General features: G+C 57.0%; 7 protein-coding genes across 7 annotated transcripts in view; 3 read left to right on the top strand and 4 right to left on the bottom strand.

The window, feature by feature from the left end:
• Positions 1-1528: 1528 nt before the first annotated feature.
• On the bottom strand, positions 1529-2454 carry SDRG_03644 (serine/threonine protein kinase). The gene has a single exon (XM_008609281.1). It carries the CDS (start codon positions 2404-2406, stop codon positions 1579-1581), a length of 828 nt encoding a protein of 275 aa, XP_008607503.1. The 5' UTR covers positions 2407-2454; the 3' UTR covers positions 1529-1578.
• A 1664-nt stretch (positions 2455-4118) lies between these two features.
• On the top strand, positions 4119-5998 carry SDRG_03643 (hypothetical protein). The gene is made up of 5 exons (XM_008609280.1): positions 4119-4684; positions 4739-4781; positions 4860-5068; positions 5120-5567; positions 5611-5998. Exons 1-5 carry the CDS (start codon positions 4148-4150, stop codon positions 5925-5927), a joined length of 1554 nt encoding a protein of 517 aa, XP_008607502.1. The 5' UTR covers positions 4119-4147; the 3' UTR covers positions 5928-5998.
• A 521-nt stretch (positions 5999-6519) lies between these two features.
• SDRG_03642 (hypothetical protein) lies at positions 6520-7994 on the bottom strand (the record flags this gene model as incomplete). The annotated part of the gene is made up of 8 exons (XM_008609279.1): positions 6520-6659; positions 6709-6919; positions 6967-7122; positions 7165-7330; positions 7374-7609; positions 7657-7716; positions 7767-7895; positions 7938-7994. 8 exons carry the CDS (start codon positions 7992-7994, stop codon positions 6520-6522), a joined length of 1155 nt encoding a protein of 384 aa, XP_008607501.1.
• Positions 7995-8081: 87 nt separating this feature from the next.
• SDRG_03641 (hypothetical protein) lies at positions 8082-11237 on the bottom strand (the record flags this gene model as incomplete). The annotated part of the gene is made up of 17 exons (XM_008609278.1): positions 8082-8157; positions 8206-8354; positions 8400-8549; positions 8596-8703; positions 8754-8855; positions 8905-9141; positions 9197-9325; positions 9378-9507; positions 9553-9602; positions 9651-9723; positions 9773-9873; positions 9927-10095; positions 10144-10340; positions 10390-10490; positions 10538-10766; positions 10820-11056; positions 11103-11237. 17 exons carry the CDS (start codon positions 11235-11237, stop codon positions 8082-8084), a joined length of 2373 nt encoding a protein of 790 aa, XP_008607500.1.
• Positions 11238-12201: 964 nt separating this feature from the next.
• SDRG_03640 (hypothetical protein) lies at positions 12202-13559 on the top strand. Its single transcript, XM_008609277.1, has one exon. The coding sequence runs from the start codon at positions 12390-12392 to the stop codon at positions 13515-13517; it is 1128 nt and encodes a 375-aa protein (XP_008607499.1). The 5' UTR covers positions 12202-12389; the 3' UTR covers positions 13518-13559.
• A 602-nt stretch (positions 13560-14161) lies between these two features.
• Positions 14162-15493, bottom strand: SDRG_03639 (glycerophosphoryl diester phosphodiesterase). Its single transcript, XM_008609276.1, has one exon. The coding sequence runs from the start codon at positions 15415-15417 to the stop codon at positions 14215-14217; it is 1203 nt and encodes a 400-aa protein (XP_008607498.1). The 5' UTR covers positions 15418-15493; the 3' UTR covers positions 14162-14214.
• Positions 15494-16042: 549 nt separating this feature from the next.
• SDRG_03638 (glycerophosphoryl diester phosphodiesterase) overlaps positions 16043-16351 on the top strand; it is a gene marked incomplete at its 3' end in the record, with an annotated part of 1290 nt that continues 981 nt past the window's right edge. The window contains exon 1 of the mRNA XM_008609275.1: positions 16043-16342. Coding sequence (XP_008607497.1) covers positions 16086-16342 — 257 coding nt within the window. The 5' untranslated portion in view covers positions 16043-16085. The remainder of the gene's footprint in view (positions 16343-16351) is intronic.

The following is a 16351-nucleotide window of genomic DNA, read 5'->3' as shown; positions in this document are numbered from 1 at the left end:
AGAAGGCGCGACCCCGCGGTTGCACGTCCCGCAACGAGACGGTTACTTTACCAATCACAAGCCGCAGCGATTTAAGCGAGGACCAATGAATGAGCGAGGCGTACAATTTGTCGGACGACACGCTGCTTGGTTCGTAATTCAGTACTATCTCCTACCCTCCCACCCTCCCGGTAGCCAACGAGGCGCACGTAAGGTCCTGCAATGGTTCAGGTCATCCACGATGTCATACCTTGCATGTATTGCTGGAGCGCAAAAGCAGACGATGGGAAGCATGCAACCCATACAGTGATCACTGTGCAAAGGTGTTTTGGGGCGTAAGTATAGTCTCACGTACCGCAATCGACGGTTCTTCTCGTGGCGGTTTCAAGGCATTCTGCCGCAGAGTGCCGCTTGCAGCCAATCGCGAAGGGGCTCATTGTCCGTGCTTTGAGCACACGAAGCATTGCTGTTGGACCAAGCATCGCACCGCGTAATTGCGCGATGTTCCAGATCACGCCAAGACACGTGGCGATCTCTGCCCAACAAAGCTGTGCTCGATCCTTCGATGATGGCGCCCTATTCTTGGCGGTGATCACGATCAACCGTAGGCGCGCTCGTTTGATACACAACCCCATCGGCAGTATACCAAATTCGCGCACCTTTTAAAACCGAAAATATACCGTGCGTACCCGTGCATGCACGGCCAGTGCACGCAGCCACGATGTCATGCAATATTCGTACCGAGAGTGTCGAGTACGAGATATCGCGAACGCACAAAGCCTGCGATCGTCGCACGGTGCCTTGGAGTCTGAACCTACTGCCTTTCACGAGATTTCCTTTTCTGACGGTTTCAAAGGCACGAGATATGTGTAACTGTCAGTGATCACTGCCGATGTCATGGCACTCGCCAGCATCCGGATAACTACAGGAAATCCGGATACGCCAACGCACCTCGGGCAGCTCTCGTCCGATGTCCTTGAGTAGAGGCAGAAGCAGAGGTAGTCGGTCTCGTTGATTGTCGTGGAGTGTTCGATGCGCGACCATTGGAGTGGCGCAGCAGCCGCGTCGGACATTCGTTGTCGCTTGGGGACAGCAATAGCGTCGGGCGAGAGCTGTACTTCCCCGACGTCGTTCGAGTCGCTGACCATCAAGGCAAGGCAAGCTTGCCCGCGCCACTCGCGCTGCTGACTACCAGGTATCGAGACAAGCGACACGAGTGCGCCGTTGGACGAAACCAAGCTCGATATCATACTCGGCACTGCTCAATGATGGGCTCGAACTGGCTGGAACATCATCTCATGCCAGCCAATGTAAGGTAACGTTAACGTTACCCTTGCCAGAGGCTTTCCGCTGAGGAAGTCGAGTCCTCGTACCGCGCTAGTCCACTGTGTACTGGGCTACAGAGCTGAGCGCCAGCAATTATTGTTGTCCATACGAAGCGACGACGCGTTGAACGCTCGGAGCCTCGCTATTTGGACGCAACCTTGCATCGCAAGCAGCTCTCGGCTTGGCGCCAAGATCTTTCTTCCCAAAGTGACACACTCGCGAGGATGTTGATGTAAGTTTGTATTAAATAATAAATAGACGCGACACATGCAGCTACGCGACCGACGTCGCAGCGCAGTAGCGGTGTTTCAAGACACCTGGCATGCTCAGTCTCTTGGCCGGGTCCGCGACAAGCAGGCGCTCGAGCAAGTCGAGCGCATCGTCCGGCACAAGTGAGGTCAACTGCCACGCACGCACGAGCGCGCGCAGGCCGTGGCGCTGGAGGTACAAAAACGTCTCGTCGCCAATACTCGAGTTGCTCACAAGCGGAAGACCCGTGAGCAGCATCCAGAGCACGATACCGAGCGACCACAAGTCGACCTTGCTCGGGTCGTACCCGTCCGGGTGCGTGTGCATTTCGGGCGCCATGTAGTAGAGCTTGCCGCAGGCTTTGGCCGCGACACTTGGAAACGAGACTGCGAGGCCAAAGTCGCCGATCTTGAGCGCGCCGTTGCCGTCGACAAAGATGTTTTCGAGCGAAAGATCGCGGTGCGCGACGCCGTGGTCGTGCATGTAGTAGAGACCTTGGGCGATTTGGCCAAAGTAGCCCTGGGCCTCGGACGCCTCGCAGCGCGCATGCGGCTGCGCTTTCAGCAGATTGTAAAACTCGCCGCGCGCGCAATACTCGAGCACCAAGTGCACTTGCTTTTTTTCTTCAAAGACCTCGGCCATCTGGAGAACGTGGTCGGCGCCGAGAAGGTGCGTCTCGCGGTCGTGGAGCAGCGAGTACGCGTGGAGCTCCATGGCAATGTTGTCCTTGGTCGATGGCGTGCGCGCGATGCGCTTGATCACGTACGGGACGTGGCTGGCTTTGTGGCGGCAGAGGAGGATGTCGCCGCCTTGCGCGGGCGCGAGGATCGTGGCGACCTGGTAGCGGTCCATGGTGCAGGAGAGGACGAGTGGATTTGGATGCGCACTCACGGAGCAAATCGGAAAGTGAAGTCGAATCGCCACCGTCCGATCAGTGCAGGTGGTCGCAGACAGCCGGTTTTGCTTGAAGTTGCCTTAGCGAATCGCGACGCGCCTCTGGTTTGGTCAGTCTGTATTCGAAATTTACTGTAACGTTAATCCGGGTTTCGAATGTCACGAATCCACCACCAGAATTAAAGTATTAGACTCGCATTGCTATCGTGGACGCGACGACGACTGCCGAAGTCGTAATGAAAAAATGAGCTAAACAACAAGTCGCTCGCGCTTGCTTCTTGGTCCTGAAGCGTGTTCTTCGTGATGTGTACATGCAGGAGCCATTGGGGAGGCGCATTGGGCAGAGGTTCGCTATGCAGTAAATTCATCTTCTCAGCAATCGCCAACAGTTCGACGTTCGAAGATCGGCAAAGCCTTGGGACATGTGCCTGCGAAGGAGCGGTTATTCGTGGCGGGAAATATTGGTCGCACTGGCACCTTGGCACGTCTACGTTGGTCACGCGCTTGCAATCCTAGGTTGCGCGCTGTTTTTATGCCGGCGCCCTTGTCGTACGTGCACGCCACACTGCTCCGCCAGACTTCAAGGTGGCGTAGCCACGGCTTGAAGATCCGCAAATGCAAGTCGAATCGTACCAGTCTCTTCCACATGTGGAAACCGTTCTGGTATTTCTAGCATTTGATTTCGCACACCTCGCTACGCTTCGGCGGCGGGACAAGAACGACGCGTGAACGTTCTGCCGCTCCGAACGGGCTTGTCCCTCTCGAAGTCTATTTTATTGGGATGGCTAAAATGTGGTCCGACACGCACGTATTGTGCACGACGTTTGTGACGATATGGTAAATCGCCCGAAGCACGCGAAGCGACTAGACTAGGACATACTTGACGATCCACCAACATTCCCATACAGTAGTTGGTGCTGAAAACACAAAATATGGGAATCGTTGGCGCCATATTTTGTACTAAAAGGATTGCGCACCCAAGAAAACGCGTGCGACGCTCCAATAGATCAAGACCATTCGACCATTGTAATCCCGAAGGTAACCACATCGTCGGCTCCCTTTTTCAGTCGGCAAGACGGCAAATTTTGCTCGGCCGCCGCGCCTGTACGACGATTACCGTCTTGGTCGGCAAAGACACGGGGTCGAGTTACGCCAAGGTTGCAGCCCACTCTGTTGACCTCACGCGTTAGTCGCACCTGTTGACATGCGTGTTGTTGGTCGTTAGACGTCGGGCGTGGACTCATACTTCGACTCGACCCAAGGTTGCGAGGTCCCGAGGTCACGAGGTGGCCAATGCAAAGTCGTTTTATGACATTGTAGGGCAATGAGATCTTAGTTCTTGATGACTTTGTGGAGCGCCGAAGATACGTGGCGTCGTTTCGAGTGGGACTTGGCCACTCGGTGTCTCTCGGCCACGGGACCGGCGTCAAAAAAGCCGCCATCGGCGTCCATGCTGGCCAATCAGCGGCCATAGCGTCGTCGACGTAGGAGCGTCACAGCCTGTGCCTCCACCTGCCTGTTGCGTGACTCTGGCAACGCCACAGCTTGCGGCCAGTCCTGTTTACCGCTTCTCACTATTCAAGTGCAATCTCGCAAAAGGCCGCGGGCCCGGCGAATTGTGATTGGCTACTTTTTAGTCGGTGCTTAAACGGGTCATATTCCAACGAATCTTCAAGTGCAAAGACAACTAACTACAAGCATGGAGCTCGTCGCCCGCCATGGCCGCGCGCTCTTCGGCAGCGCCCTCTTTGGACCTTCGCCGCTTCCGCCGCTCCCGCCGCTTCCGCCGCTCCCGACGACGCCGTCGCCGCCATCGTCGCACCGCCCGAGCATGAACCTCGACTTGTCGCCGCAAGGCGCCGAGATCACCTTGTCGTTTGAGAAGAAGCCGCTCGGCATTGGCCTCGTGCCGTCGACGCAGCTGTACGGTACATGGGAAGTGAGCTCGGTGCCGCCGACCGCGCCGCTGGGCCTTGAGAAGGGCGACGTCTTGATGGCGGTCAACGACGACCGGTCGGTCACAAGCCTCTCGAACGACGCCTTTCGCCGCCTCCTCGCCAAGACCAAGGTGCCGCTGACAATCACATTTCGCAAGCCCAAGCTCTACGGGCACTGCGACTCGCACTCGACGTCGACGGCGCTCTTCCCGCAGTCGTACGAATACAGCAATGGCACGCCGCATGGCCGCCAGCAAAAGTCGTGGAACACGCGCGTCTCGGCCGACCAGTGGCGACATGTACATGCTCGTATTTCGACGGGGCTGGTTGCTGACGCTGCATCGGATGCGTAGGTCATGGCCCGCGACGACCTCGACGAGAGCGATCCCCCTACAGGTACGACCACGTCCCACCTACACCCAGGATCATCATGATCCTCCTCCGGCAGCATATTCATATTCACGCCTTTCGTAGATCGCGACGAGCTCGGCGAAGTGACCATTACGATTCCGTCCAAGCCACTGCAGATGGCGCTGGCGCCGTCGACTCGCATTTACGGCACGGTCGAGATCTTGGACCCGGAAGCGCACTTTCCGACGCTTCGAGCCGGCGACGTCCTTCTCGAGATCAACAACGAACCGTGCACGGCGTGGTCCATCGACCAGCTCGACCGCTATCTTCAAGTAGACATGTCGCAACCTGCGCTTGATCTTTCTTGTCACCAAATCATGTAGGTGACGCCGGCGCCGCTGACCATGACGTTCCGGCACCCCGAGCTCTTCCAGAGCTACTTGACGACGATCGCAGCGTCGCCCAAGCCGGTCGCGTCGGGCTCGACGGTGCATGCGATGTTTCCGCACTCGCGCGAGTACAAGCTGCACAGTGCGGCGCTGAGCCCTGTCCACAAGGCGCCACTCTATGACGTCCAACACTGGCAGAACGAAGCGCGCAAGCTGAGCAAGAACGGCTGGCTGCAGCTGCACCCACGGTCCGAGATCCTCAAGGTCAACCACGTCGAGTGTCTACGCGACGCGTTGCCGTTCCATCTGCAAGACACGAGCCTCCAGCTCCTCTACAGTACGCAGATCCACGGCTTTAGCCTCTTGCAACTGTTTGCGCTTGTGGCTGGGCGAGGCCCGACGATTTGTGTCGTCAAGGACACGTGCGACCGCGTCTTTGGAGGTAGACGCTGCCTTCTTGCGCATGCTGACGACCCTCTGTCTAGCATTCTCCTCGTGCTCGCTCCAGCAAACCAGAAAAGTGTATGGCAACGGCCGCACCTTTGTCTTTAGCTGCGCGCGGGGCAAGAAGCCGCGCGTGTACGCGTGGTCGGGCGGCGACAGTGCGTTCATGTACAACGGGCCCGACTGCCTCGTGTGGGGCGGCGGCCCGAAAGGCCTTGCGCTCTGCCTGCACATGGAAGACGAGCGCGGCTTTTCCCAGCAGTGCACAACGTTCAGAAACCCCCCGCTCGCCGGGTCGGACGAAATGTTCAAGATTTGGGCCGTCGAGATTTGGGGCTTCAAGGGCATTCGGCTCTAGTCGGCGTCTTGCGTTGGTGCTGTTGACAACCATTTTATATATTTTTTTAATATTATCGCATGTGGAGAATATTGTCGTTTGGCTGAGCGACGTCATTGCATGCAGCCCGACAAGCTACGACACGAGTAAATAGAGATAGCTTGGGTCTTCAGAAGGCATGGCGTGTTGCGCGGCTTAGGACTCTCTTGAAGCGTCATGTACGTCGAGGAGCCAGGTCCAGTGAATCAAGGGTACATGATACTAGATGCGCATCTACCCTCGAGTCGACGGACACGCGATCCAAGCCCTAGGTGGTGACAGATAGGACGGCCATAGAAAGCACTCGCTACCAACGCGGCATTGAAAATTGAAGGGCAACGTATGGCCCCCGCTTCGATCCTCGGTCGGAACACCATTAAAAAAGAAAAAATATATAGAAAAAGACGCGCGTGCGAGCGTGCCGTCGTCGACGAATGAGCAAAAGCCAATGGACACGCGCTCGACACCGAGGACGGAAGAGAAACCCGCCGTTGCTGCTACCACGCGGCATTGAAAGTTGAAGGACAACTTGCGTGGCATTTACACCATTACTGTCGTCTTGTGGACGTAGTGTCTATGACCCGAGCCGCGGCAGATTCGTCGTCTCGTGCTCAACAAACATGATTTCCGGCTGGATCTGGTTGACACCCGAGTACGGCATGGGCTCAGCCACGCGCGGCAAGGCATTCTCGGTTACTTGATTGCTTGATGGACCTAGTGTGTCCACCCATTTATAGACAACTTGTACATACGAGACGCATACCCTCGAGACGCACCCACGGCGTCGGATGCGATTTGGTGCGCAGTGGCACCTTGGGCTTCCGCAACCGGCCTTCGAACGGCTGGTTGGTCACGGGATCGAACCCGTGCACGTAGGCTTGGCTATTTCGCGCATGCGTCGACCGGTTCAAGCGCAGATCCAGCGCGCGGTCCTCCTCTTGGAAGGCCCGTGCTTGAATCGCCTTGTTGACTTGCTACAGAGCAAACGATGGGCACAGGCCAAGACAGAGGAGCCGCGGACCGTGGTCTTCATGCAGTTGAGCCGGCGGTTGACCACGTTGGTCACCTTGGCGTACTTTTCCGGGCGCAGAATCTTTTGGTTGATTATGTTGTAGAGACGCCCAGCGCTGTACTGCTCGCCGTACGGCAGTGTATCGTCGCGGCCCACACCGTGCACCTAATCATTCTGTGAAGCACGAACGGACCATAGGAGACGGACTTTGGCATAGGCGTCCCGAGCAGCGAGAAACGACGCTTCTTTGTCGGCATTGTAGTAGCGCGAGAGGAGCGGGTCAAAGTCGCGCGTCTTGTTGAACTTGGCGATGGCTTTGGCTTTGGCGGCTTCGGTTTCGGCCAGCGCACGCGTCTCGTGCTCCGTGTGGTACCTGCCGCACACTATGCTTTATGGAAGAGAGAGCATTGGCCTACTTGTTGCTGATGACGCTAAACGGCCTGGAAATGTGCGGCGACTCGACCATTTTCTTGCCCTTGTACGCATCCTCGGGCTTGACCACCTTGCTCGGCGGCGTCGTGAGCGCCACGTTGGTCACAATGTTGTAGCCGACGCGCGTGTTGGGCGGCAGGTTCGTCGAGATCGGCGGATCCTTCTCGGCGCAGTAGTGGTTGATCAAGTTGTGTTTTTGAACGTATTTGCTCTGCTTGGCCTAATACCCCATCATCCTTATATGTATACGATCATGTCATTGTCTACCTTGGCCGCCATGAGGTGCTCGAGGCGGGCCTTGATCTCCATGTCCTTGGTCGCCGCTTCCTAATATACGATAAGAAACCACTTGCAACTACGATCGTAGTGGGTCGTACACGCTGGACATCGCGGTACTCGGCCCGCACGAGGTCGTACTCGCGCTCTTCTCGGGCTTTCACGTACCGCGTCACGTGCTTGACAGGCAGTTGGTCCTCAGTGCGCCACGGCACGACCGCCTTCTTGGCCTACGCTAGCTCGGTGCCAGAAGCTCCAAGACAAGACCGGACCTTGTAGATCTGAAGGTCGTCGCCCCAAGTGGCGCCGCCATAGCCCGGTTCGCCCATACAATGTATTTTTACGCGTCGTTATTGTGGTCGCACCCATCTCCAAGTATCAAGTTTGTATCAACGTATCGATTGTGTTTTCAAGCTCTAATCGGTCGCGCGCTTGCGCGCATAGTACTCGTTAAAGTCGAGGCGGAATGTCAGAAACGGGAGGTTCTCAGAGCTACAGTTGGCACGTCATTAGGACACTTGTGTACACAACATGAGGTACCCGATCGAGTGGCTCTTGAGGATCTCGAGAAGCGATTGAAAGTGCGCATTGTAGTCGGTGGCAATCGTGCGCATCTGCGTCACATACGCCGAGGTGGGCGCAAACACCGATGGTGACGACCGGTCGTGCACCGAGATGCCCCAGTCGCCCTATCCACAATTGCATTTGAGTGATGGCATTGCGCTGGCGCGTACGTGGCGGTCCTTGGCTTGTTGGCGGAGCACGTGCGCTTCCCGCATCGCCGACGTGTACAGCGAGTCTTGGAGCTTGCAAAACGTAATGATCGTATCAAAGATGAGCTTGAGCTGGAGCAGCATCGGCTTGCTCTCGTCCATCAAAAACGCCTACAAGGTAGCTTCGACGGGATACATCCACGGTACATGGGCGTACGTTCTTCTTGATCGTATACAAGTAGGCATGATGAGCCGCAATGAGCTCGTCGAGGTCGGACGCGGCCTTGACGTTCTTGAGCAGCGTGTGCCACGACGTCTCGAGCACCTAGATTTTAGGTAAACTTCATTTTTCGGTTGAGAAATCGGGATATTTACCTCAAACATCATGTAGTTGTGCAAATTTGTCGTAAAGTGAATCATCTCGGACCGAAGCAGGTTGCAGTGGTGCATGACGGCCCGCGCTTCCGGCAGCGTCTTCTACACCACCTGTTCTAGACCATGCACTAAAGAGAGGGAATCGTTGTACGCTGATGTCGTTGAGGAGGTTCATGTCGCGGCCCCAGCACGACGTGAGCGAGTGCTCGACGCGCTTGACGCGGAAGAGGAACGAAAACATGCGAAGGTACTCGGACATGGTTGTCTCTTGGATCACCGTGTTGAGTGGCGGCTGGAGCTTGTAGTGCAAGGCAAAGACGTCCCAGCCTTCGTCGCCAGCGGCGGCTTGGTGCAGCTTGACGTCGAGGCGGCTCAAAATCTCGGCCGACTATCCCGTTAAAAATCGTTAGCAATCCATTTCAGAGAAAATGCGGGCGACGGACCTCGTACTTGGCGTTGGACGCGTTCAGTGCCGTCTCGAGTACGTTCATCAAATTATGACGGTACAGCTGCGACGCGCGCTTCGAGAGCTCGGGCCCGAGGAGGTCCATGAGGCACTGGATGAAATCTCCCTATTAAAAATGCATGCAAAATGCCTCAAAAATCACACACAAAATCGCGTACCTGACCAAGGAGAAGGTACTGCTTGAGCGCGCGGCAGTGGTCAAGCAGCTGGTACTTGCCCAAGAGGATCTTTGTCACATACGCGTTCGTCTCACGCGCTGCACGGTCGATCCACGCTTGAAATTCAATCCTATCCATGGAGTTGTATAACGCGTCGAATCATTCCCTAGCGGACCAGTGCTCGAACGTGAGCGTGTCGTTCTGGAGCTCGGTTTCCAGGACCCACTAGACATATCTTGTATAAACATCGTGTCGCACATGCTAACCCTATACCTCGGTGTCTCCACAGCACGTGCGAATGAAATTGAGACTTTTGCCAATGACAAAGATGGTGTGGGCGAGGTCCCTACATTCCAAAATGCGAAATTCAATTTGCCGACAAAAGGTCGACGTACTTGGAGATGAAATGCGGCAGCATCGTGTACTCGACGTGGTACTTGTGGCTCCAAAGCTGGTCGTCTTGCACGGTTGGGTCGCCCGCCACGAAAAACTCGTTCTAGACAAGATCGGCGGTCGCGTCGATACTCGATATGACACTAGATGGTGTACATAAACGTCATCCAGCGCGCCTTCGAGCGTCCATTTTTGAATCATGCTCAGAATCGGCGCCGCGACTTGGTTGAGGATCGTCTGGATCAGACTCTTGACGAACGGGTCGCCGTGCTCCATGTACATGTGGATGCCGGTTGCGAGGGCGCCACCGCGGAGCCCGTCGACGCTACCCAAAGTATTGTCGTCATCGTCGGCGATACCTTGCACTTTGTACCTGTCGACGAGGCACGCCATCACACGGAGACGATCTAACGGGTCTTGGGTCCAGACGTAGAGCCGCTTGAGCGTCAAATGCGGCGCGCTGGTCGTCGTGGCGTCCGTGTCCATGTCGACCTGCGCTGAGAGAAGGGCCACGAGCCGGTAAAAGTCCGAGAGCTCGGTCTTTAGCGCGTGGCAAAAGCTCTGGCAAATCTATTGCAAATTGGTCGACAATACTTGATCGATTGATACAAGAGCATACGACGCCGTTGGCCTCGACATCGCTGTGGCGCTCGATGAAGCTGGCGAGGCGCGAGTAGAGCCACCCGACTTCAGTGAGCTTGCGGATCAAGTCGCGCATCGCTAAAGACGCGTGAGAAATAAATGCATACGGAAGAAGATATGTGTACGGAGGGGCACGCCAACGTGCCGGGCGACCTCGAAGCGTTCGATCGCTGGGTTGAAGTAGATGTACTTGGAGTCGATGCCCTGGAATGCATAAAGGACTTCCTTTAAAAGCACCGACTCGGGGATCTCGCACGACTGGTCGTGCTGCTTGGTGAAGGCGCGGAAGGCGGCTTCGTCCGAGGGCTTGGGCTTGGTGGTCGGTTCGGCGCTCGTCGGCCGGGCGTCCGACATCTGTACATGCGACGATCGCTTGATGCATGCAACGAGGGGTTCAACTTGCGTACCAAAGGCGGTGCGGGCTTGGTCGACGGCAGCGGCATGGGCACATACAGCGTCGAGACGTCCGGGTCCGTGTCGAGGCTGAGCTTGAGGAGCGTCGTGAGCAGCGCCGCCTTCTTGTGCAGCATGGCATGCGTGAGAAAGTCCTGCTGGAGTGCTTGGAACCGGTCAAGCGCGCGGCTACGGTCGTAGGTCATCGGTATCTCGGACAAGTGGCGCTGGATCTTCTGCGTGATGCTGAGCTAGGAGGCACGCATGGGCGGAGCTTCGCCGGGACCGCCATCGTACCATGTCGTTGGCGCTGTGGTGGCCGGCGTTGCCGAGCCGGCTCGAGAGGATGCGCAGCGAGAGCGACGTCAGCGCGGGGTTGGGGCTGCCATGGAGGCAGACCACGAGCTGGTCGATGAGGCCTGCAACGTCCATCGTTCGCTTGGGAATGAAACGCGTTCGATTGGACAAAAAGAAGCCAATCAAATTGTAGTATTACAGGATTTCCATGGTGCTGCCACGATGTCCCAAGAAGGAGGACACCCAGGGGGCACCAGTGGTTCGTCACACTGGAGTGGACGGCGGCATACACATGTACAACATGTCATTCACCACAAAGACTAGATATCGCGACTATGCTGAGCTCTTGACGGTACTCAATCAATGGCGGTTCACTCAAGGACACGAGCCAAAGCTAGCCACGAGTGCCATATATATGTGGCACAACGTTCGATGCGAGAGATGCCACGGTGAACGAGACAACGTATTCACAGCTTGAGAGTTTAGTAATGTACTATTACTGCACCTCGTTAAACAAACAGAACTTTAGTTGATAGCTGCTGCAATATGAATGAACAAACCGCCTGCATGGCCAACGCGACACACAACCAGAGCTCACTCACCGTGAACCGAGCCATTGTGGACGAGTCGCTCTGTCGCCACTCACCTACTGCGCCTCATTATGGCCCAGCCGTCGAGTTGGTGCATCGCACTTCAAGTCCACCGTAATACGTGGCATACCACCATTGCTCGGGTACATTAGCGGGTATCCTGCGGACGCCAACGCGACCGAAGGCGTAGTGCCTCTTGTCAAGCATTCGCACAAAGAACCGGCCGACGACACGAAGCTTCAGCTTCCCGAACTGCGAAGGTTCGCGAGTCAAGGTTGCTGCGGCAGCGTCATGCACTGGCCACGTCATCCCGTCCACGCCGACTAGCACCAAGGATCCTACACTAGCGTTTATAAGGTATGACTACAGCGTCATGCGTGACACGCCGCACTTGATTCGTTGCTGACCGTCTCCGGGTCATCATCAGTGGACCAGCTTTGTCGACGCAATCCTCGCTTATGATTACTTTAGTTTGCGTTATCGTTCAGCACGCTAGGCTATCAACGGCACAAGCCCCTGCGATTGTTGTTCTCCATGTCATGTCAAAGTGCTCAAATACTAGCACGTTGGGTCACCAACTGTGCTCGTAACGTCCGGCGGCCTTTTTAGCGAAAGGGCAAACTCGCATTTGACTGGCCACTTCAAACCGGCTGGTAATTTTCATAACCGTGGCCTGTGACACAAGCGAATTGCCACCATGAACGAAGCGTGGACCGAGACGGCGTTCGACGGGCTCGACTTTAGCGTCGACGACGCGCAGCTACTCGCGACCATGATGGGGCAGACGCCGGCGCCAGCGCCGCCATCGCTCCGGGAGCGGCAGCGCCTCTCGCTGCAAGCGCACCGCAAGCGCCAGGCCGAGGAACTCGCGTTTCTCAAACGCACGGTCGACGACCTCCAGTCGCAGCTCTCGCAGCTCAACCAAGTGCAAGTGCTGCAAGAGATCATGGCGCCGCCGAGCCGGTGGGAGCGATTGGCCAAAGACGAGCGTCGGCGCCAAGTCGAGGCGTCGCAGGAGAACCGCCGCCTCAAGGCCGCGCTCGAAGAGCAGGTGCAGTTTGCCGAGTCGCTCGCCAAGCTTGTGCACAAGAAGCCGCGACTCCAGCTCTACGCCGACAGCCCGAGCGACGCGTGGAAGCAGTTCAAGCTCGTGGCCGACCCGCTCGTGCGCCTACAGGCGTTCCATGCGATCGTCGACCGGGACTACGCCAAGACCGACAGCGCGTTCGTTGAAGCCCATCTGCACGACGCCGTCGAGCCGCGACGCGAGCACGTACCGAGAATCGAAGGCGGTATCGTTCTGCTCCAGACCATCGTGCTCGTGCGGTGGCAGGTCGCATTTGACATGACCGCTGCCGCGATCTGGGACGTCCTCCGTGGCGTGGTGCCCATGGCCCATGTGCCCGGCTCATACACGCAGCTCACGAACGTCGATGCACACACGTCGTATGTGAGCAGCCTTCGGCATCTCAAGCTCGGCTGCATGCAGCGCCGCATCATCACCAAACGCTACATCGAGTCGCCGACGCGCTGGATCATCGTGTGCCGCAACGTCCACGACGACGAAGTGCTGCCGTTGGATGCAACCGCCGGCATTTCCGAAGAAGTCATGTGGGTGCTCATTGAGCGCGAGCGCCACGAGACCGTGATCAAGTACTTTCGAAAGGCCAGGCCGCCGCTCGTGATGCAGCCAAGCGCGTCGGTCGATGCAACGAGCATTTGCGAATACCTCATCGAACTCAGCCAAAAACACACCGTGGGCTTTGAAAATACCATTCTCGACTTGATTGAAGTCAGCGCGCTACAAGCTGCTTCGTTAGTTTAAGAACACGACTGGTCGCTGTTGTGTTTATATTTTTTGCTTCTGGTCGTGGTCGAAGTCAATGCCCAGCGACTGCTACATTGACAGCACGATGTCGGCCACCTTTTACGTCCAGTTCGCGGACGTTAGCTGTATACACAGAACTGCAAGCCCTGTCAAAGTTGACTCGTGCTTCGCGGTCCTATGGACATTAGCATCCGAACGACCTGAGTCGTTCGTTCTTCGCCCTGAGTCGGTCGAGAACGCCACGCTATCAACAAAGATACAACACCACTGAGGCGTCGCGCCGTGTAGCTTCAAGACGTAAGACGCTGGACGTTGCTGTCATGGCGATGGTCCTCAATCAGTTATACCCCACACGTTTACGCTCAAGAGACGACTACGCTGCAGCTCGCGACGTGTGACCAAACATGACAAAACTATAGTGCAACAAGCAGACGGCGTGTCACTTGCCAGTATCGTCCGATGCACGGTGGTGCGCCGCTTCCCCTATCCCTACCCTAACCCCATCAAGTGATACCCGCCTTCTTCATCGCCACTGCCTAGGCCGAGCGACCCGGTCGGTTTACTAGTTTGAGACTATGGGCCTGAGCCCTCCTAGTGATCTGCCATAGGCCGCCTCAGTTTGGGTAAACTCCAACCAAGAGTAAATCTGCAAAAATCACACAAACCTATTTATTTTTTCGCTCCATTCGACATTCTAGCACTGCGGCTTCTTGCCAAGGACGCAGTTGGCGTAGTATGTGACGGTTGCCGGCCAGTCGGAGAACAAACCGCTAATGCCCACTTGGCGGAAGAGCACGTCCAGCGCCTCCAGCACATCGCCTTCGCGGTTCACCAAGTCGTTGACGGTCTGGTAGTACCACCCGCCGTGGCTGATGGCGACGACGCCCGACCGCTCGAGCGTCCACGAGATGAGCTTGAGACCGGCGGCCTTGGCATCGCGCGCGGTCTGCGACGGCACAAACTTGCCGTCCTTCTTGTCCAGAAGCGCCCAGATCGGCGGCGCGTACGTGTTGATGCCGTCGGCCTTGAGCTGCGTGAGCGCAGCGGCCGTCGGGAGCTCCTTGACCGTGTCGGCAAAGTCGAGCAACACTGCGTTCTGACCAAACGCCGGCGCCGCCTTGAGCCAGTACTGGATGCTACCCTTGTCGACCGTCTGCGCAAAGACGTCCGAGAACGGGACGCCCGCGGCCACGTACTCGTCGACGATCTTTTGCGCAAACGCTTCCATGCTAAAGTTGTTGTACGGCATGGGCACGACCGGCACCTTGAGCTCGGGCGTCATCTTGACACCGAGGCTCTTGAAGAGCGCGATCGAGTCCTTGTGGCTCATCACGGTACCGCTCGTCGGGCCGTTGTACAAGTCGGTGCGCCAGCTGGGCGTCGCCATGACGTACTCCATGGCCGTCGTAGCTTTCGGGTTGGAGCTGTCCATCTTGGCCTTGAGCGTCTTGAACTCGGCCAGCGTAATGTCGGTGAGGCGGCACTCGGCCGAGGCTTCCTTGCCCGTCACCGGGTCGTACGGCGTGAACGGCTTGGTGCACTTGGCCGCGAGCGGCGTGATCAAGATGTTGGTCGACGTGTGGAGGTCGGCTTGGTCGTGTCGGCACACGAGCTCGAGGTCTTTGGTGAAGCCGACGTCGCACTCGATGATGCCGGCGCCCATGCGCGCCGCCGCGAGGTACGACTCCTTCGAGTGCTCGGGGAACATGAGGCACGCGCCGCGGTGGCCGATCGAGTACTCGGTGCGCTGGAAGTCCATGTCGGCGCACGACTCGAGCTGCGTCTTGAGCGGGCTCGGGCGCATCTCGTTGACGAGAAAGTACGGACGCTCACCGACTTGGACGTGCGTGGCAGTCGTGGCAGCAGCGGCGAGCGAGAGTGTCAACGCGAGATGCATCGGTGGCGATCGAAATGGTTTTATGAAGCGGCTTGAAAACTTGTCGCTGTCAAACGACACTTCGTCAACAGGTTACATGGATGTGGAGGAACTTTACGGTACAAATGATGAAATGGCAAAGTTCAAGATGTCCTTAGCACATGGACGGGACAAAAGTGGTCTTTCATGATGCTAGATTCATTGTCTATCAAAACCTTTGTATGCTGCCAGAAGAGCCACCGCTGTGGCGGCACGTATCGCAAGCTCCGTGTAGTCAATCGCGGCCAAGTGGCAGTATGAGATGCACCAGCTGCTTTTGGCGCGTGGCGACCACACGTCTGATAGCACTCGAATAGATTCTGCAAGTATACGAGCGGACTTGCCAATTGTGTGAAGACCAGATTCGACAAACTCAGATCTGCCACACCGTCTGGAGAACGATGGACCACGCCTGCGACAAACGAGTCCGCACGACGTGGACCTTGCTGGACCAATTATCTTGGTTTGAGTAGGGTGCAGGATGGGTGCGAACACTGCGGGCCGTCCGTTGCACGCTGCCGCCTGTCCCGTTGCACGAGCCGTCGTGCGTTCATGAAGGATGAAGTCAACAGCTACCGTAGTATTTTTTTGTAAAAACCAATGTCGGCCTCAGTTTGCCTTTTGCGTGATATCCCGACACGAGTACGAGTATGGCTCTTCGCTTCACCTTGGCCACGGCGGTCGTCGCTGCCACCTCTGCTGCCCGCGTCGACGTCGGTGAGCGTCCGTACTTTCTCGTCAACGAGATGCGCCCGAGCCCGCTCAAGACGCAGCTCGAGTCGTGCGCTGACAACAAGTGGGAACGCACCGAGTACTCGATCGGCCACCGCGGCGCGTGCCTCATGTTCCCCGAGCACTCGAAGGAGTCGTACCTCGCGGCGGCGCGCATGGGCGCCGGCATCATCGAGTGCGACGT

The sequence above is a fragment of the Saprolegnia diclina genome (genome assembly GCF_000281045.1).
Source record: "Saprolegnia diclina VS20 unplaced genomic scaffold supercont1.8, whole genome shotgun sequence".
Taxonomy (NCBI): Eukaryota; Oomycota; class Saprolegniomycetes; order Saprolegniales; family Saprolegniaceae; genus Saprolegnia; species Saprolegnia diclina.
Note: the sequence above shows the minus strand (reverse complement) of the source record. Positions and strands in the feature narration are given on the sequence as shown.